The sequence below is a fragment of the Tachypleus tridentatus genome, chromosome 2, assembly GCF_004210375.1.
Source record: "Tachypleus tridentatus isolate NWPU-2018 chromosome 2, ASM421037v1, whole genome shotgun sequence".
In the NCBI taxonomy this organism is placed as follows: Eukaryota; Metazoa; Arthropoda; class Merostomata; order Xiphosura; family Limulidae; genus Tachypleus; species Tachypleus tridentatus.
Genome location: NC_134826.1, coordinates 28,179,576 through 28,201,521, shown reverse-complemented (window position 1 = coordinate 28,201,521; position 21,946 = coordinate 28,179,576). Strand labels below are relative to the sequence as shown.

Below are 21,946 nucleotides of genomic sequence, written 5' to 3'. Positions count from 1 at the left end.
AAAGATATCTACTATTCAAAACAGATTTTGTGTAACAATCAGTGCTGGATACACAGAAAAGAAGCTACCACTTGTCACTTCGTGTGTTCCATTTCAAACAGCTGAATAGCTATGACAGTCTGTACTTTCTTAAATTCCACTGGTGAACTTACTCACCCAGAAAGAAAGTAACACACAGAAGAAATGTAGTGGAACAAGAGTAAACACCCTCTAAACACGAGCACAAGTAATATGTTGAAACTAATAACATCCAAATTTTTAAATAGCACTGAACCGTAATTTTCCAGATTGTATCTAACATTTTCCCCTTTGATATTTTTTGGAGCAGTGTATAAATACACATAATACTAATATTAAAATTACAGTAAGTTGTAGACAGAAAACATTTCCAGGGACTGGAAATGAAGTCTCTTTAATAATTTATGAAGTCCTACAGAACGATAGTTAATAAATTTCCAAATAAAAAGTTTGTTTCAAATTCTAACTCTTCATTATTTTGATATTAAGTTGCTACACTAAATCCTCATTAGAAATGTAAAAACCTTAAAGCAGTTCTCAAACTATTACAAAATTGAATAATTTAAGAGTCTTACTCAGTCTTTAGTTCAACCCATGAACTTATATTTATTTTATGTATAAGTAACATACAATATACTTTAATAACAGATTTACACACACTTCTTAAGAGTATCTGAATATAAGTAATACCCAATTATAATATAAAACTGATAAATGTACACACTTAATGCTGATCATATTAAACAAATAAAAGTATATACAAAGAACTTTACCTTAATCTTTTATCAGCCAAAGTATGTAAGCATTTATGAAGTTTTACAACTATAATAACAAAGTTACATAAAAACAGATGAAATATGTTCCAAAGCTCAGATTAAGTTTTCTATGCCAGATATTAATTTTGCAAAACTAATTATAATTTACTCGTATTTGTAGTTAAATGATATTTGGTTGAAAAATACACACTCTGACCTTTCTAATGGTAAATTTAGGCTAACGTGTTACAATTTCACTAAACAAGCAGATACTTGTGTGTTTTGATGTATCAAATAGTTATAAGTTAAGTTAAACATAGCCACATGCAGGTGTACACACTAAATATGTTAATTGTTTCAAGTCAGAAAAACTTCATAAAACGTAAGTATTTTAATTGGTAGCAGTTAAACATACTATGAACTTGTTATACAAATGTTGATCTACATGGGATACTACTATAAAGCACTGCAAAGTTAAACAATTACACAGTGCAAAGAGAACAGTAAAGAATGCATGACACAATAGGATCAAAGACAGAAATCATTTTGGGAAAAGTATTAGAGGGAATATAAACACTCTGTGAAATGAAAATGTAAAATGAACTTCATATGTAGCTAGTAACTTTGGAGAAAGTTTCAAGATACGATAGAATAAAATGGTAAATATCATTTGGGAATTAAACTTCAAACGTAAACAAGTCAACGCTAAATGGATTAAACATATTTTGCTTGAAATGTGTTAGGATTACAGAACTCTTCCATGTGATTTAATTAATGTAATACAACAGTAAAAATTATTTAATAATACTTAACTGGTTAGATAAATACATACCACTTTTAAACAAATATATAATAAAAATAACTGTATGATGATTAAAGAATTTTAGAAATTCAAGTAACTTTTCTTATGGACTTATTTACTTTTTTTCCTGGAATAAAAGACGAATATTAAATGTAAGTGAAATTTGTATTTTTTTGAAGGAGACAATATGTATACAAGCAAACATTATACTTAATGTAACATTCACTACAGTCATGCAAAGACTGTAGCTAAAAAACAGGTATTTTGTATTATACCATAAATATTTATGTAATATCCTCAAGTGTCAAGCAGATCTGAGTTCAACCCCCTTAGCATTAACTCTACCTAAACTGCCTGACTGAAGCGATATGACAAAAATCAACAACTGTGATAAAACTTTTTGGTGTCAACAAAAACCACACAACTGTATTTATCTTAACAATATGAAAAAAAGCAACAAGTGAATGTATTTAATGTGTTAATATGCAAGAAAATCAATATAAAAGAGAAAATTGTATTAAAATACAGAAAAGGTACTAGAACAACTATAGAAAATATACTGGGACCATTTGTGAATCGTTAAAAGTAATGAAATTAAAAAATAACAACCAAATCATATATTGAATTTAATCTGGAATTTTACTGAACAAAGAGATGTTTCTATTTTTATTATTATTTTAAATGATATTACAATATCAAATATTCTCCAGTGATTTCAAGAAGATGAAATGTTGCTGTAAAGTTGACCCAAGTTCAGGAAACTATGTCTCAAAATCAATTTTTAAGCTCTACTGGATATCATTTTACATTAATATTCAAAGAATATGGCATTTTATTGAAAAATAAAAAAAATGACAGTAGACTTAGTCATAGCTTAGAAGCATAATTACTTGTATGCAATAATCAAAACTGACAACAGAGGTTTTGCTATTGAAATACTTTTGTGAAATAGATTTATATTTTCTGTGAACTAGTAACTGTAACTAAACAGATTTGAATGATGATGTTTTCTATGTACTGAGATATGTAACACTTTTAGTCATGAAGCTTTGACTACTTTCCATAAGATGCAACACAAGCTAATCTGGTGCTATTAAACAATGAAATGCTTATTACACCAGATACATGCTCTTTTCACAGAAGTTAAATACAAAACACAGTGTTATATATCAGTTTACAACTTCTCACAAGACATAATGCTACAGTGTCTTGTCATCTTCTCTCAAAAATTTGGAATTCAATTTAAAAACAAAATTAATTTAATTTTCACAATTGGAAGAGATGACACGACCTGTTAAATCCTTTCTACAATTACAAACAGGAAGAATCATAACTGTCTTCAGAATGAGGTACAATGGAATTACTATTTCATGTTATATCCACATTGTTCTACGTGCACAAAACCTTTATTTGAAAACAAAAACCAATACAATAACTACACAGTCAAAAGAAATATATATTCATCTATGTGACACTAAATCTATGTTCTTTCCCATTGGCCAACAAGAGTACAACAACTTTGTTTGCAATCCAGACTAATCTTGCCATCTTCAAAGGATTACCCTTCACAGTTTCTGGCAGTGGAGGTGTGCTGTGGGTACGCACACAACGTGTCTGGGCATTACCAAGACCAAACAATCCAGTTGCTGTCTGAGAATTTGAAAATATCAAAACTGATTATATATTTACTTTGGTATTGCAGTGTATAAAATGTATTTGCTGTCAAATACACACATTCATGTATTCAAACCCAAAATACATAATTTATAACATTATAACTGTTTGTTACTATTGTTTGCATTGCCCAACTAGCTGAATTACTTGATGACTGATTTAAATAGTTTCCATAACTATATCAAAGAACTCATACTTAACTTTCAGTAACTCCTAATTAACCAGATAAATGTACATGAATGTCTTTTTTTGTAAATATTTGAACTTTTTAAAACAACATAAAGAAAACAAAAATCAAAATGTATAAGTTACATACCAATATAATGGCATACAAATAACAAAAAACACACATGAAGCAGAAGTTTTAGCTAATACTAAAATATTGTAGGTCAAATTTATCTAGATGTTATCAATTTAGTATCACAATTCAAGTTTTATTGGTTACAATGTGCCACAAAAATTAATCTATGATAACTTTTGTTTCTTATTCAAAACAATAATTTATATTAATTATTACTTCACTTTTAAAACAAAGAATATTTCACAGAAAACAAAAATCTAAATGGTATAAATAACTCATCCATAGCAGTGTACAATGAGGATTAACTTCTTTTTAACCCTATGTGTATGGGTGATGGACAAAGTGCACAGATCATGAAGTTTCACATTTAAAATATAATTTAAAAACTTTATTCATTTTCAACTTGTATCATTAAACTAACATAAAAACATATTAACTAAATCAAATTTTAATAATACAAGTTTTAATTTCATATTTCAAAAGGAAATACTTAAATAAAATTTCAATCTTCAATTCTGTGTGTCATGTGATACTTGCTGGCTCTAAATTATCCATTTCCACCCCTATTTGAGCTTTTGAGATTTCATACAAACTTACAGCATGGATATTCCTGATATAATTTGATTTTATATCCTTTAATCATACTGATTTATCATATAAATATAAACCAGAAGGACAAACCCACAGAATGCACCCTTCTATTTCATACTGTCTTTCAAAAAAATAACTCCCTCTGATATTTGTTATTACATTGCTTATAACTAGGAAAAAAAAATTAATTTTCTGGATTACATACAATTCTAATTCATTCTAATAATAGTTTTTGAATTATTTGGTCTACACATTCAAAGTTGCTTGCTATTATAAATTTGGTAAGGAAACTATTGCTTATAATTTAGTTAAAAACCAGTTAAATCATAAAAGTTAAAGAACATCATATTTTTAGTGTATATTATTATTCTGTGTCCTAAAATAAATATCTGAAATGAAAGGAATTATTTCAGTACAGTACTAACAACAAATATAAGAAAAACTTGAGTTAAACTTATTGGGACTTTAAGTAAAAAAAAAGTACAAGACATACTCATAAGTATTAAATATCTTTTTATTTAAGTTTATTTACTGTTAAAAATGAAACTACAAAACTTCTTGGTGGGGTATGCATACATGCTGTATGTGCTTTAAATTATTCAATATCAAAACATGATAATTTTTCATGCAGTCAAAACAATCTACAGGACCCTGTGCTATTAACAGTTTAGTGATTTTTAATTTTCTGTAGCTTTGACTGTGGTAATGAAATTATCATATTTTCAACGGATGTGCTTTAGTGCACACTCTTACCTCATATACCAAATTTCAAGACAATCCATTAAAAAATACATGATATATAAAATCTCCAAATTTGATTGCTTTTTTCCTCTCTTTTTATTTGCACTTTATTTGATAAAAAAACAAACCTTTTATTAATTTTCTTTTCAAATTTGTTACACTGATAGATATTTACAACATACTATCAGGTGTCAAATTTGGCCTAAATATAAGCCATATGTGCAAAGTTAATAGAAAAAAACACACTCAAATTTGACAAAACTTTTTGCAAACACTGACAAAAAAAGTTGCATGCCCCAAGTTGAACAAAAACTGTGGCCTAGCTAACTAATGAATGAGTATTTGCAGTAACATTATTATCAATTCTATAAATGTAGCTACCAGTTTGGCAACAATTTTGATTTCATTCCTTTAAGTGGCATGCTGAATCATTTTTTACCTTTTTTCACACCTAATGTATTTTTGATTGGAGTAAAACAATGCAATTAAATTAAAACATATGTAAACTGTTACAAGCCTCACAACATTTAAGATAAATAATCGCAACTTTTTTGTTCTAGACTATCAGAGGGTATTTATAGCCTGTATATTGTTAGGGTACAGAAAATTAAATACAAAATCTTACTGGAAAAACTTTTGATATTCATTTAGAAGGTTCCAGGTATCAAGTAAATAAAACATGAATACTGTAAGATTAAAGAAAAACTTTATTCTTGAACTGAAAATTACTTTGTACTCAGATAATTCAGTTTTAAATCAGACTGATTAAAATGTATTCAAAGCCAAATATTTAGTGTAAATATTACCAAATTTTACAAAATTCAGAATTATGGAATTTATAGTAAATATTAACACTCTAATAAAGTTGTTGGTCCAATGGACTGACTTTATACACACAGAGTTAACATCAGCTGGATGTTATAATATTATAAATCCAGAGACTATTATTTACACTTTGATTATCAGGATCTAGTAAGTATATACACTGAATAATGTGGTGTATTATCATCACACTTATTTATTTTGCTTCACACCTGTGTGAGTTGCACCAATGAGTTTTGGCATTGTGTTTTTCTTAGTAATGTGTGAAAGCACATTAAGCTGATATAATAGTAAACTAATATAATGAAAATGGTTTACTTTGGGAACACCATATGTTTTGACAAAAACTGGTCTGTTGTCTGTCTTCTTCAGGCCAATGTTCTGTTGAAACGTGTTCTCCACAACAAATACCACTTCAATATGTCAATTTACTATTAATGTATTTACTTGCACATGAAAACTACATTAATAATATTTTATTACAACTAAATATGCTTTTGTTTGTGTATCAATTTTTTTGACAGTTTCATATTTTGTCTTAATATTTTCAGTGTTATGATATTTCACAAAAGGCACCCCCATACCAGTAACCTAGTGCAAAAAACTACTTACTTGGATAACAATAGCAACAGATGAAGAATGAATACCTAGCACTTCAAATCTTAACTATAATAGAGCTTCTTACCTGCCAAAAACACAGTTTGTTCTCCCCACTTGAATAGGACACAAGGTACTTGCCATCAGAAGAAAATGCACAAGCTGTAACAGCAGCTGCATGTGCTGGAATGTTCTACAGTAAAAGATATCATTTTAATTATAAAGAGTAAAATAATAATCACATTTCTTTGATATTTAAAAATGGTAAAGACTAGGTTTTTCACATTCACAACACCTTTAAATTCATCACTTTTTCATTTTCTAACATGGAATTTAAAAATGTTTTACCTCTTAGATACACCTTTCAGGTTTCTACAGATAACACAAGGTTAACTCAATAAATGTATGGTGACGTAATTTTCTGATTTTTGACACCAATAGAGTTTAAGCAAGACAAAATACTGAGCATAAGACAAAAAAGTGAAACCAGTTTTCATTTGAAAAACACAGAGTCAGAGTCAGGCAAATGTAGTTATGAAGCAAAAATAAACAGAAATACCAGGTACAAAATTTTGACACTGAAATAAAAAAGACTGGTCTCAGTTTTAGAGAGATCTGCAGAGAAACAGGATTTGTGTGTGTGTATGTGTCTAACCAGCTATATCATTAATATCTTTGTTATTATCATGTTGTAAAGTTTTTCCAGCTTTAAGCAATGCTCCATATTTCCTACTGACTGTGGCTGTTATATAGGTCTCCAAACAGAGAACTAACTTGATGAACCTGTGTGAACATTTGTTCAACTGATTGTACTGCTGTGTCCAAGACTGCCAAGTACAAGTTCGTTTTAAATTTTGTTGTTTGATATGGCACATATTTGTTTTATCAGCTGCTTTCTTATTGTTCAATCATAGTTCAAGATCTCCTCAATATTATTCAAATGTTTATTACTTCTTCCATGCAAAGAAAGAATTGCAGATGTGTCTTTTCCATCATTGACCAGCAAGAGACAAACTAATTGAGCAGTTGCTAGTAAAATTTACAACAGAAGCAGAATACAGAGTCCTTTGACTTGGAATACTGTAGCCACTGACAATGCATTTATTTGGCACTGGCAAAGTCTTCTACAGTAATAATTTGATGAAAAATTTCTTTGGTCACAGTCTTGAGAAAAATCAGTTGCTAAACTTTTCTACTAAAAATTAGTCTTTTATGGGCTTTAATAATGATTATATTTTAATAAAAGAATGTGAAAATTTCAAAAAGTATTTATGAATTTTTACATTATAGAGAACTAACAAAGAAGTGTGAGGGTGCACAATTGTTTTTTAAGTATCAAAGGAGGATATGAATCATTTGCTTAACAGTAGGAACAAAGTACATCATGTAGTCAGCATTACAAGTCAGATGAAGTCTCCCAAACTCAACCATTGGAAGAGATAAAGAAACTCCTGTAACCAGAATTAATGTGAAGAGGGGCCTATATTATACACAACCATGAGATCAGAGCAGTATCATCCTGAATCCAGTATTATGAAGAAAATCCTACACAGGCAGAACATTCTCTAACCCACTGTTTTATTTTTCTGTATGCTGCTATCCATCTGGGAAAAAAACATCCAGAGGAAATAGAAGGAAGGAAACCATCTTTGCCCTCTTTGAGTGGATAATCATGAGTATGAATTGTAAAGTAAAATTCTAAAATTCACTCACGAGCAAGGACTAATAAGGACTCTCATGTTCCACTGCAAGAGGAGATGTGTGAGTGGGAAGTCAATGTCAATAATTACCTATTTTGAAAAGCAGGCTAACCCAAATTTATTTAATCAAAAGGTCAGCATGGATGGACAGAAACCCATTTCTGCTTTACTTACAAAGTCCATGAGTGAAAGGTAAGGAAATGGTTGAGAAAGCCAAACTACCTGCACTGGCAGTAACAGTCTCTTGGAATGAAGTGCAGATATCCCTCATGTAGCTTTGAGCAAAATTCAAAACAAAACTTGGAATGAAGGGCTGGTTAGGAGAGAGGATGAAAAAAAAATGGTAAAGGATGCAGGGTAAATTAATGGCATCAATATTTGACAATGACAATCATAAGCAAGGAGGAGAAAAAAAATAGGTTTTGAGAGAGATAATGTAGAAGGAGCATGATGACAAAAGTTGAAATAGAGAATGTGAAAGGGCATACAGAACCAATTGAGATCCCAGCAGACAATTCACAGAAAAGGAAAAGGAGAGAAAAAACAGAAGACAAAACCAGATGAAACCTGGAGAAACAGGTGGTCAACATGATCACCTGACCTGATAGACACAGTGAAGGAGGACAGAATAAGCCTTTGACAGATGACTGGGTGAAGAATAAGGAAAGACAAGCAATGGAAGTGTAGGAAGGGCAGAATAACAGTGAAAAGACCAAAGTTGATAGGTATACTGTAAGCCATGGTAACTAGACATGAAAGAAGTTCTAATGGATCAAGAAATGAGAAATATTACACATGAAGTCAGTCTCTAGGCTAAAACAATGTACCTGAAAAAAAACCATGTATGAACACAGAGAGTGGTTACACCTCTGGAACAAAGAACTATTCCATGAGGAGAATCTTGTTGAAAGAAGATAAAAAATCCACCACAAGATTTAGGAAGCCAAAAAATGGTAAGCTAAGACCACAGTGTGGTGACTGAGCTCAGAAAGAAGAACCAAGATATAAAAGAACAGAGACTACAGTGGAGATGTTAGGGCATACCATAACTGCCAACCCTCTTACAAAAGGAAGGAGGTGGGCCAAAGGCTTGATACAGTTGATAAAAAGGAAGACTCCTTGATTGACCAGAGATTGAAAATCTCTCAAGAGTTCAAGTAGTAGCCCGAAACCCCTAAACATGAGCTCATGAAGAGATATAAATCCAGATGAGGTGAACTAAGCAGTACCCCTGCCTTTGTCTGGTCTCTATCCAACAGGAGGAAACAAGAAGGAGCTACTCTATAGAAGGAAGAGTGCAAAGAGTTGTAGAGCAAAGATGTCAAGCAAGCATTAATACCCCTGACAAAACACTTAAAGAGACAAGGTTAGTTAAAAAGGCAAGGCACTGATCATTTGTTTGGTATGAATTTTGTGCAAAACTACATAAGGGCCATTTGTGCTAGCTGCCTCTAATGTAGCAGTGAAAGATCATAGGGAAGGCAGCTAGACATCACCACCCACTGCCAACTCTTGGACTATTATTTTAGCAATAAATATTGGGATTGAACATACCATTATAATGCCCACATGACTGAAAGGGTGAGAATATTTTAAGAGCAATGATAGTTAACAATCACACAAAAAAAAAATATTTGGGTACAATAATGAATTATATGTTGCTAGATGTAACATATAAGCCAATGAAAGAATAAACCATCTAGATTCATCTAATCCACAAAGTAAGTAATAATAACAAACATGCAAATTGACTACAATTACCTAGAAAACCTACTGACAATTCATGCATAACTTTCTCCTCATCTGAATTAACCTAGAGGACAAAGGACATATAACCAAGTCCTACATACATGGAAATTAGGATGATAAAGCAGTTAACAATAAGAAGTAAAAAATTAAGATAGAACAATAAATTATATGTTCCTAGTAGCAGTTATATGTAATGTACAAACTATCTAAACATACCAGTTAACAAAGTTATCTATTGTATCTAGTCCATAAAGTAAATATTAATAATGAATGTGCAAACTGACAAAAATTACATAGAGAACGTGATGAAACTTTGTAGAATGGACAGCAACTGCCTGTTGTGGAGACACAAGTGTAGAGGATGACGTTTCGAAAGTATTTCGCCTTTTATCTTTGAAACATTGTCCTCTACACGTGTCTCCACAACAGGCAGTTGCTGTCCATTCTACAAAGATTCACCATGAATACTCTGTCTAAACAATCTATCAAAGAATACATAGAGAACATATTAATATACAATATCTAGCTTACAATTTCTCTAAATTAACTTAGATAACAAAGAATATTGAATTAAGTCATAACTGATGAAAATTGTAATGAGAAGGCACACAGTTAACAATGATGATACAATAAATTACTGAAATAGAACAATGAATTAGATGTTACTATTAGTAATGATATGTAGCTTGCATCTCTCCTTGTCAATAAAAGTGTTAATACCCATAACAGCTGTTCTGAGATACAAACAAGCAAAATGATTAAATTTAACTAAAACAACAAAACGCAAACTAATAATCGACAATTAACTTGGAATTCATCCAAATTAACTTAGATGATAAAGGACACTCAAATATCTAACTCACCAAAGTCAAGTCACTGATGACATGAAATACAAAATTTTCCAAGTGTAAATAAGGACACCTGAATTAGGCCTATCATGGACATATCAATCAAGTGTAAGAGTTGAAGTGGCAGAGAAACATTAATACAAGGAAGCCACATAAGTGATAAAATATAACTAAACAATGCTGGGCTATTCGATAAAGTGATGATTGTGTAGTTGGAAGAGTAGAGGAAGCTAGCTGCATGAATACTATTGATGGAGACTAGTTTTGTACTGATTCTTAGCAATACTCAGAAGACAGAAAAGGATCAATGTAACTTTGTAAAAGAAGAAAAAAACATTGGAATGATGTGGGTATTCAAGCACCCATTTTCTTTCTTCTTTCTGTGAGCAGTTGCTAAAAGGTGCTGCCGAAATGTTCTTAACATTATTGAGAAAATAACACTTAGGATGATAGGATAAATTATTCTGTTGACCTCGGCATTCCTGTCCTCAAAATGATCAATTTACAAACATTCACAAAATGATAGTTAGTAAAACATCTTACTATTTCTACAACATAACAATGTTATTTGTCAGGACTGTTAGTGTATTTTTATGTTAATGCAACTATTTGTATAATAGAGGGAAACTCATCAGGGCTTGTATCTCTGCCAAACAGAGCTGATCATATTTGGCCTTCAAAAAATACAAAAATGTGTCTATATGTCCAACATTATTGGAGGACATGGATAATTTTTAACAAGATAATGATGAATATTGTTTTACATCTAACCAACAAGTTTCATTAAAATCCAATCACCTTTGACTGAGTTATTAACAAACATTAGTGTGAAAACCAGTCCACACATTAACAGATTTTTTTTGTTTTCATGACCTTCCAATGACCTCTGTCCCTCCAAAAGCTAATACCGTATTTTCCGCCTAATAAGCCGAATTTCTGGCCTAAATTTTGGACCTGATTTTTGGGGGTCGGCTTATTGGCCGATCACTCCTTTCGGAAATTTCTTCTTCTTAGGAAATGTTTTCCTTTTGAAAATTACCATAGGCGGTAATTTTGTCCCATCAGCAAAGCACGTTAAGACTACAGTGAAACGTTGTTTCTGGAATTTCATTGGTTACCTAATTACAGTGAGTGGAGCCAATAACGAATGACATATTGATTCCATCTCTGTCTCAATACGACACGTTCTGGTTTACTACAGAACGCCAATGATCACACACAACATGCATGCTGACGCTGAAACGAGACTAAGAAATCATTTTGAAAAAACTTGTCACTTCTTAAAATGGCTTGGCTTATTACGGTAATAAGCAAAAACCCTCATTTTCAGAGCTGAAAATTGGCCTCGGCTTATTAACCGGAAAATACGGTAACTTCTAAGTTGGGTCATAGCTCAAATTGTATAAATCTATTTAGCTGTTTTTGAGAAATTCTGCTAAAAACACACACACAGAGATGAAAACACAATATTCATCATCTTTGATGGCAGAGGTCACAGCTGTTTACAGTCTGATGTGATTCTTATAACTAAAACACCAAGTTTAGATAATATAATCCTGATAAGCTTAATTAAGAATAAACTATACTGAAAAATTAATAAAACAAAGTTTATTTTCATATCTAAAAATTTCTTCTGTAATATTTTAGTTCAAAAAGTGAAACAAATAGCTTGACTTTTTATTTTGGGTTTTAAAAGGTAGCAATATTAAGATAACGTACTTCTGTATCTCAATAAAATGTTTATAAAGCTTTATTTTGTTAGTAAAAACTAGTTTCTGAAATTTGTTTGGTTCATAATTTTAATTTTATAATAATATATTGTAAAATCAAATTTTTCATTCACCTACATATATTTAAGAAATTATCATTACAAGTATAATTATATTTATTGAAAATCCTAAACATTATCACTTTCCTATAATAAAAATGTATTTTGGTCAGGTACTTCTGCTCACATACCTAATTTATCTCATTCAGTGCTGCCCCCTGTTAGCATATATTTTTGCATACCACAAGCCTTTTACTTCCATGCAGCTCTTTGATTCACATGGTTGAATTGATTCTTGCATGCAAACTATCATGCACTAATAGTAGTGCCACATACTCACTCACTCTACCTATTCTATTTAACTATCACTTTGAGTTTAGACAGAAATATAAATACTGGTTGCAGTGGGAAGTGCATGTGGAAGTATGTACCTGTTGGAAATACTTTTTCAGGGTAAGGAAATTATAACTTCTGACAATCCCACATTAAACAGATGGAGAGATCTATGCAAGGGAAAAAGTAGAAGCATCCTTTGAAAGTGTATGATGGACACTAATAAAGTGGCATTCTAATAAAAGGATTATACATGGGAAACTGCAATACTGTACCATGTATTCTCTTTGCCCATATGAGGAAAAGGTGTGATAGATCCAGGTAGAAAACTGTGAGGAGCACACCTCAATAGCAGAAAAAATGGTTAAAGAGTAATCTTAACCACAATATATTTTAATTTAAATGTCTTTGATGTAAAATAATGGATGTGCCCTAAGATGGAGAGTGACTAGGGCATTAAAGTCCTTACAAGGTAAGACAACTGTGTCCAAAACTTGATTGCAAAGAACCAACATCCATGTGGTGTTATGACAAGAATCATATTGTCTTCACATAAAGTTCAGCCGAAGGAGAAATCTCATTACTGAATTGTGAACAGGACATAAATAAGCAGAGTGAAATAACATAGACATACATCTAACTCAAAACAGCCCAAACCAACTCAAATGCAATAACATTTTCAGCATAAAAACATTGAAGGGTAGCTCAAAAGGATAAAGTGGAACAGCCAACAAGTACACTCACTATTGGAGATTTGTTGCATAATAACTCGTATCTGAAAATTAGTTAAACCATGTGAATCAAGAAGTGCATGGAAGTGAAAGGCTTGAGGCATGCAAAAGAAAGTTTGAAAACAGAGGGCAGCACTGAATGAGAACAGCTATGTATATAAGAAAAATTAAGATATACATTTTGTTGGAAATAGCTATGTTATTTATATTCCATTTGTGGAGGCAAAATTTCATGAGTAACTAAAAATAAAAGAAACAATAATTATAGTTAAATGTATTTTTTACACTCTTAAAACATTAAAAAACCACATAAATACTAGTTTGAGAAACAATGAAGACCATTTGGTTTGCAACTAGAAATCCATTCACTTTTTTACCTACATATTAAAAGTATACATCTGAAAATACTTTTCTATATGTATGCAAATAAACCATACACTATGCCATTTCCTACATGGTTTAATTAATCACAAAGCTCAACAGAATAGCTTTTTATGTTACCAACTTAGCTCATAAGAATTTATATAGCATGAAATTGCAGTTTGAAACTGGCTGTTTGCAATTTGTTCTCCAATGTAATTAAGTATGTTTTATACTGCATAAATGTCATCAATAATTTTTTAAAAAATGCTAAGATTTCATTTCAACACCTCACTTCGTTTTTTTGTAAAATGCATATCAGATCTGAAAGGCTGTAACCAACTCATAATAAATTATTAAAGCAAAGAATATAACGTAAAGAACTTCTAATGGGATAAGTAACTTTGTGGGAATATGTAATTGGCTGAAATGCTCTCTATAAATGAATGTTTCAACTTAGTGTTTATGGCTGTCATACATACTGTTCACAATTTCTAATAAATAACAAACCTGAGACTTAGAAGCTCGTAGCTCATATAAGACTATGCTTCCATTCTTTGCTCCTACTGCAATACGACGTGAAGATGCACAGAAACTAATATTATAAAATCTACAAAAAGAGTAAAATGATTCCCATTATTCTTATAAACATGTCTAACACAAGAAATGTAAATTTCTTTTTAATTAAAACCTTAGAATTATTTGAAAAATTAAGCACTAACTCCTGATTTGAAATTTTTATCTTACAACATACCTTTTATATAGCACCATAATACATAAGAAACACACAGAATTTTGGTTTCTGACTGGGTTAATTTTCTCCACATTCAGTTTCAACATTCAATGTTCTTAGATGCATTAGCTTTCATGCCTGTGTTACTGAACAGCACCTTCTTTATTTTTTGTTAACTAAATTTTGGCTTTTAATACAGTTATCATGCTCATGTTTCCACCTGATGAAGGAATTTATTTTGAAAAAACTACAGACTGTTCACAGAAAAAAAATCATTTTAAAATTAACAAACATGTTTGTCATCTTTGTATTTATTCTTCTTATAAAATAAGATTTTTTCCAAATGATCCTATGACTACTGATTGAAATTGCAATGTTTTGTGACTATGACTGTTCTACTTAACTTGAATGAGTTGAACACGTAAATACATGGATTCTGTCCCTTTCTATTTGCTTATTTTTAGATTTTTTAAAAAAGTAATACCACATGTTTAAAATAGTCTGTTTCTTGGTTTGTGTGAGGCAAGTAACATTATCTAAAAATATTTTTGTATGCCAAAAGTTACAATGTAAGGATATCTGGAGAACAGTGTATTGTTCATTAAATTCTTCTAATAACCCCATCTGCTATACCTGTATGTTAGAATAATTTCCATTCAGTGACATCATTGTACTTAGTTTGTTTATTTGAAAGTTTCCAAATAAGTTGTGACTACATCTAAAAGAAGCTTCAATCCTTACATGTTTCTGTGGCAAAAAAACACACAAAAAAACAGCCCTTAATACCTGCATATAGGAGGAAAGGTTTCAGAAAGACCTCGATTCTTAAGTTGGGCAGGATCGAGACAATGAAGTAATATGTCCATTACCTGTAACACACACAAGTTAAAAACTGAAATTGAACTTTAAATTTAAACAAACAATTATAAAATGAGTGAATATGATCAAATTAACCTTTTTTAGAACTATTTGTGTATAGTATAAACAGACAAAAGGTTTATTTTGGAATTTAAGAATTATTAACTTTCTTATATATCTAAAACAATGTACAGCAAAAGAAGAGAAGGTTGTTGGTCAACTAACCTCCACAAGAAGATCAGAAACATCAGTAGTCATCTTATCTATCAGTAGTTCTACAACACGCAATATTTCTGGTCTTGCTCGGCTCAGAATTGTGTTGTGAAGAACTATATTTAAAGCTTGTGCATTTTGAGCAAGCGTATTGAAACGTGCTACTTCTCGAGCTAATGTAGTGATGAAAGCAGAGGGTCTAGCAGTGGCAATAAGAGAAAGAGCATGACGAGCCGTTCTACAGGAATCTGCAGCTGGTGTGAGAGGAAGACCATAAGTCATGCTAGAAAAACAAAAAACATTATAATTTAATTATAACAGTACTTCATTGACAGTACACCTGAAAAGAAAACTTATATAAATGAAAAATATTTTTCATGTTATGCTATAATTTAGAAATTATAAAAAATTAAGTATCTTACAAAACAATAACAGATACTAGTTAGTGTTAGACAAAACAAATATGTTTATGAGTTACCAAAAGCTGTAGGGTAATGAGACAGTATCACAATGCTTATACTTTCTTTTCATTAACTCTGAGGTGTTTTTTAATGATATTGATGCATTTTATTTGTAAAATAAATACATGCAAGAAGTATCTCACATATACATTATTCTCCTATGGCATAGAAAGAAACAAAAAACAATGATAGTAATTACTATTTATAAGAAACATTACTGTTAAGTGAAAATAAGCTGATAAGTAAAAGTGTACTTTCAACACAAACTAGAATGATATTTTAAATGCTTTCACAATTTAATAATCTTAACCTGTTTGACCTGTTCAGGTTAGAAGGAAGAAATAATTATTGCTTCACAGGCATGCTTGAGGCTGAACTAAACTGTAACCTATCTAGCTGTAATTTAAACATTTCTTGCACTTGTAATTATTCATAACATTGTGTTGTTAAGTATTATCATAATTAAAATGTATCTATATTGATTAAAGCAGTTCTTCATTTGTTAGAGTGTAAGTTTCAATAAAATAAATAAAGCTTAGTTACTATTTCCAGTATACTTTTACCCCAAAGTATTAAAATCTATGATTTCTCATTTTCAGTTCTTTCTGTCCTCAAAGGTACTAGGTTCTTTACAGAGTATCATTTCATTTTTATTCAGCTTTTTCTTACTGATCCTTTAGCCCTGTGATCCTCTCTTTTTTGAAACAAAATGGTACTTTGACAGTTGGTAAAACCTACTTTAATAAAATGATTATGAGAAAACTTTATGAAATAATGCTTACAGGAATGTACAATATGAATAAAGGTGTCAAATATTTAAACAACAGGACCTAGAACAGGGCAGTCACTAGAATTTGCTTATTAATTAAATGACTATATTTAACAAAGTTATAAATTTCCCATAATGAAAATACATTTCTGATGGGTACTTGCCTTTTCTCACAAGAGTACCTTTTTCTGTTTGGTGCTGCCCTCTATAAATAACTTTTTAATAATGCATACTACAAGCCTTCCACACTCCTTATTTGATAAAAGATTCCAAATCATTTTCACCAACAGAAGAGGCCTAGTACCACATTATGCATGTGACTCTCTCTATGCACCACTACCAAACCATTACTTCACAGTTTGGTGGAAGACATAAGTACCAGGATATTGTGAGGAAGAAGGTGAAAAGTGTAGGTGGAGGGGACTACCTATCAGAAATATATTTTCAGTAAAGGAATATTATAACTTCTAGTGTGACACTTCCCTCCATTCAGAAGATTAGCTATAATCTCATACTGAAAACAAGGAGGGACCTGTGCAAAAAAAGAACAGATGTACTCTCTTAAAGTATCTGAATGATACCTTTGTAGATGAGAGAAACAGATCAGATGAGCTGATGAGGGGCATCTCACCACATTTGTTATTGTTATTTGTTATTAAGCAGAACACTACACAAAGTGCTATTTGTGCTTTGGCCACCATGGGTATTGAAACCCAGTTTCTAGCAGTAGAAATCTGCACACACACCACAGTGCTACTGGGGAACTATATTTTTGGAATCAGGTATCTCTTCATCATGAACAGAAATTAATACATTTCAGAAAAAAAGGAAGCACACCTTTGTGAAAAATTGAAATTGTTTAATTTTTTTGGAAGTAAAACAATTCCCTGAAAAACATTAAAAAGGTAAAATAAAAACATTGCAACAAACATACAATAGTTAAAAGTAAACAAGGTAAAAATGGTATGTGCTAAACCACAGAATTTATGTTTTTTTTTGTTGGTATTATTACTGAAATTACAGAGAAAGGTAAAACCTGAAGATAGTTAAAAAAAAGTCAATGGCCCATAAAAAACTAAAACAGTAGTGAAGTCACCAATGACACCTTCCAGAGTCAACGGTAAATTCCGAGTGTAAACTTGTCTAAAATGGTGTTGTTTCTCCTTGTCATAATGATGGCATGACAGTAAAATGTGGGCTATTGTGATGTGTCATAAAGCTGTGCATCAGCACCAGATAAAATAAAACGATGGATTAAAAAGCTATGATCAATGTGGAACCTTGTCAAGACAACTTCTTCCTTACTATCGGAAACTAGACGACCAAAAGAGCAATAGCAAGTTTGATCTTGACAAACTTGTTGAAACGTTCTTCAGCCTGAGCCAATTGTCAGTTGGCAAAAAGTTGAGCCATAATCACAGGATTGTAGTCCATATATGGAATTGACCCAGCCATGATGGCACCAGAGCAGCAGACAGTCTTAACTGCAATGTCAGCAAACTTGTTTCTCCTGAATGCCGATGTGGCTCAGTATCCAAAAGCACCAGATATGAACAGATGAGAAAGAAAACTGAGCCAGGCAGTTTAAACTGTCAAGAAGAACAGAGTGAGAAATCAGGTGAAGTGATTACTACAGAGCTTGTAGACAGCAAAAAAGAGTATGTAAACAGTATAATCAAAGTACTGCCTTCTTCAATTGATTCAGAGAAAGATCACACATTGGAATGGTAACATGCCATTGAAAAATGGGCTGAACACTAGACTCAGAAACAATGTCCAGTGCCAGACCCAAGTTGGTTATGTGTGCCCAGATATGAGGCCAAAAGGTGGAATAATGGATCATGTTTTACTGAATAGAACAGCCTATTGAGAATGGAAAACACAATTCCAGGAAGGTTCTGTGCCAAGGAATGTAACTTAGCAGCACATTGCAAGGAGAGATGCAAATACTGAAAATGGTTCAAGTGACTTTGTGTACAAACTCTAAACTGGCAAAGTGCAGAATGCCTCCATGCAGAGCCAGAGCCCCTGATAGTAAATGTAATTCATCATTCTAAGTGCCAAACTACAGACCAATAATTGAGTTTTGATCTTAAGAAAGCACGACAAATAGAACACTATTTACTTCCCAAGAGTTAGAAAAGGATGTGAAAGATGTTCAGTGTTTAGGTACACATGATATAAAGCTGTTTGATGTGTGAAATAAAAGTTAGTTTGCAATAAAAAACAAATTCCAAGAACTTTGTTTTTGGCATCACAGGAAGAACATCATCACCGAGCCAAAGCTCAAGATTAGGATGCAATCCCCACTGGTGGCAAAAGTGCATGCAAATATGTTTGAAGAGGAAAGAAAAAACCTATGTGCATTTGTCAAATGCATGAGACAACTAAAGGCAATCTGAAGCTGCTGCTCAATAAACCTCATATTCAATGACCAACGTGAATGGCAAAAGTTATCAACATAGAGACCATTTGCAACAGTCAGAGGTAGCTCATGAGTGATGGTGCTGATTTTAATATAAAGAAATGTGACATTCAAGACACAGCCCTGGAGAGACTCCAAGTTCATGCAGGGATGAATGAGGAAGTGTGGAACCCACATGGACCTAGAATTGCCTGTCAAGCAAAAAATTCTGAATCTCTTGGCCTGATTTTTGATGGCAAGAAGGCTGGAAAGGAGGCAGAATAGCTGGAAAGAGAAGAAAAACTCTCATCAAGGGTGTCATAGCAACATCAAGGTTACTGTTAACTTCTCAGCCATCAGACCAAAAAGGGATGTAAGGTGTACAACCACAAACTTTCTGAATCTTGTCCCACATAACTTTGGAGCTACTGGAAGTAGAGATGATGGATGTGAACTTAATCCAAGGTTCCCTCTGGCTTTGATGTCTAATCTGCCAAGTGTTGGCATAAGCCTGCTTATAAACTATGCAGATAGAAAGAAAGGGGTACTTTCCAGAAGGTCTCCCAAGCTTGTTTTCTGCCTTCCTTGCCACCTGGTAGGCTGGATTTTACCATGGACAAGAATACTGTGAAAACAGTGTTGAGGTCACAGGAACAGAACAAGCAGCTGCCTGGACTATACAGTTGTTTATAGATGGCAGACAGATAACAGCAAGATTAATTTCCAATGCAATGGTGAAAGAGAAAAGTGAGCAGACAGACAGATCTATAGCAGTAAAAGACCGAATTGGCACATGAAAGTAAGTAATTGTTTTGAATTAAGCACAAAGCTACACAATGGGCTATCTGTGCTCTGTTCACCACAGGTATCAAAACTCAGTTTACAGTGGTGCAAGTCTGCAGACACACTGGGGGTCTGAAAGTAAGTAAAAGAATCATCACTGAATAGAAAGAGTATGATCTGGGATCATATGCTCCAAATGACAATCCTTTCCATCAATGTTGGCACAACCCCTCTTGGGAGATGACAACTGATTTAAAAGAACATCAAGGTCTGACTGATTGTTACTGTAAGACACTAGATGAAACATGTGGTGATGGTATGATCCAAAGAGAAACAAACTACCAAAGTCTCAAGTGAAGTGGCTAGTGGCACAGATGTCAAAAGAATAAGCAGGGTGATCAGCAAAGGAACACCACCATGGGTTTCACCATCACACAACCTCTCTCTCCTATAGAGAGAAACTGCTGAAGGGTGATGGCATCAGCATGATGGATGAAAGTTTACTGTAAAGAGAGACAAACTGGATGATATGAATCAGTCAAGGATTTAATGTCACCCAAGTTGGAACATTAGCCTCGATAGTTCTACTGCAACACTGTGCCCATTGATATGTGACTATGCCACTTCTCTTTAAAAGACAAAGATTTGTTGATCTCCATAGATTCTATCTGAGGTCAAGCAAGCAGAACTCTGTCAGAAGATACTAAGTCTAATAACTGTGGGTGTGACCATATAATGGTTTTACACCTTGGGGTTGATAGAGAGGAACCTGTGCAGTAACCAAAAACAAAAGAAGGGACAGAGATGGGAGTTAATGTAGACTTGTCAATTTCTTTTTCACAGAGAATAACAAATACTGAAGATAAGAAAAAGACTCTTCATTAGGCAGAGAAAGGTCATTCTACATACCCACTGAGGCAGTATAGTGAAGGGTAGCAGGGTATGTCTTTGTCAGCATGAAAAACAAAAGTTTCCATGCCTCAGGATAGGATGTGATGTTAACAGTTCTCAAACACTATACCTCTTATTCTTCAATCAACTTGGGACTAGAATAGGAAAAAAAGGTGAGAATCATCACAGTTGATGCAGTGAGGCTCCTAGTGGTCTTTGCCACCAAAAGCACAGCACAAAAAACTATGGCAAGAGGTCTTAGAGTGACTAAATTGCTGGCATTGGAAACATCAGAGAAAGTTAGGGATACATTACAATTATACTATAATGGAACTTGTGCTTCTATGATACTGGAAAAACGTTTTTTATTATGAAATGTGCAACCCCCAACTTCTCAAAAATGTTTATCCTGTGAGTATGTAGATTTGCAATTGGAGGGTCATTATTTTCCTATTTTGCCTCTATTTCTCATCATGGATAACTTTATTTTTCTCCATTCTCAAGGTACAGATATGGCATCATGAATATGTCACACGTAGATCTAATGCACTGGTGCCATCTATATAAATATAATAGTACTGTCTGTTGTATGTCCATGTAAATATTTTGCCTGGTGTGGATGGATTTTCATCAAAACTGGTACAGAGCATCATTAGGTCCATGGGGTAATACACACAAATTTTCAATTTTGCATTTTGTTATTCTTATGTGCTTTTTTGAACCACTACTTTGTCCCATTGATGTATCTTTACTAAATTTGGCATTCAGGTTTGTTGGGTCCAGGAGAAGCTACATGCAAATTTATGGTTTCACATTTTGTGTTTTGCTCTTTTGATAGGCATTTTGGGGTTTTTGAAATTATATATAAAGGAAACAGCTTTTCATGTCTTAAATAATCTTTCATTAATCATGAATTCATATAACTTCCACTCAGGGTATGGGTACATGGAGAAGTGAGTGTCGAACTTAGAAGGCAAGTGGAAATATGTAGTATGGCCTAAACTCCTTGACTGGAGACAATGGTGAGAATTGCTGAAAGGGATC

The 21,946-nt window shown here is 32.5% G+C and overlaps 1 protein-coding gene across 10 annotated transcripts in view; it reads right to left on the bottom strand.

The window, feature by feature from the left end:
- Positions 1-599: 599 nt before the first annotated feature.
- Rbcn-3B (WD repeat-containing protein Rbcn-3B) overlaps positions 600-21,946 on the bottom strand; it is a 233,508-nt gene continuing 212,161 nt past the window's right edge. For all 10 annotated transcript variants that reach the window (XM_076481609.1, XM_076481650.1, XM_076481601.1 and 7 more), the window contains 5 exons: positions 15,607-15,877; positions 15,310-15,392; positions 14,301-14,400; positions 6,390-6,494; positions 600-3,225 (listed from right to left, as the gene is read on the bottom strand). In XM_076481609.1, the coding sequence (XP_076337724.1) occupies positions 3,040-3,225; positions 6,390-6,494; positions 14,301-14,400; positions 15,310-15,392; positions 15,607-15,877 (745 nt within the window). In that variant the 3' untranslated portion in view covers positions 600-3,039. The remainder of the gene's footprint in view (positions 3,226-6,389; positions 6,495-14,300; positions 14,401-15,309; positions 15,393-15,606; positions 15,878-21,946) is intronic.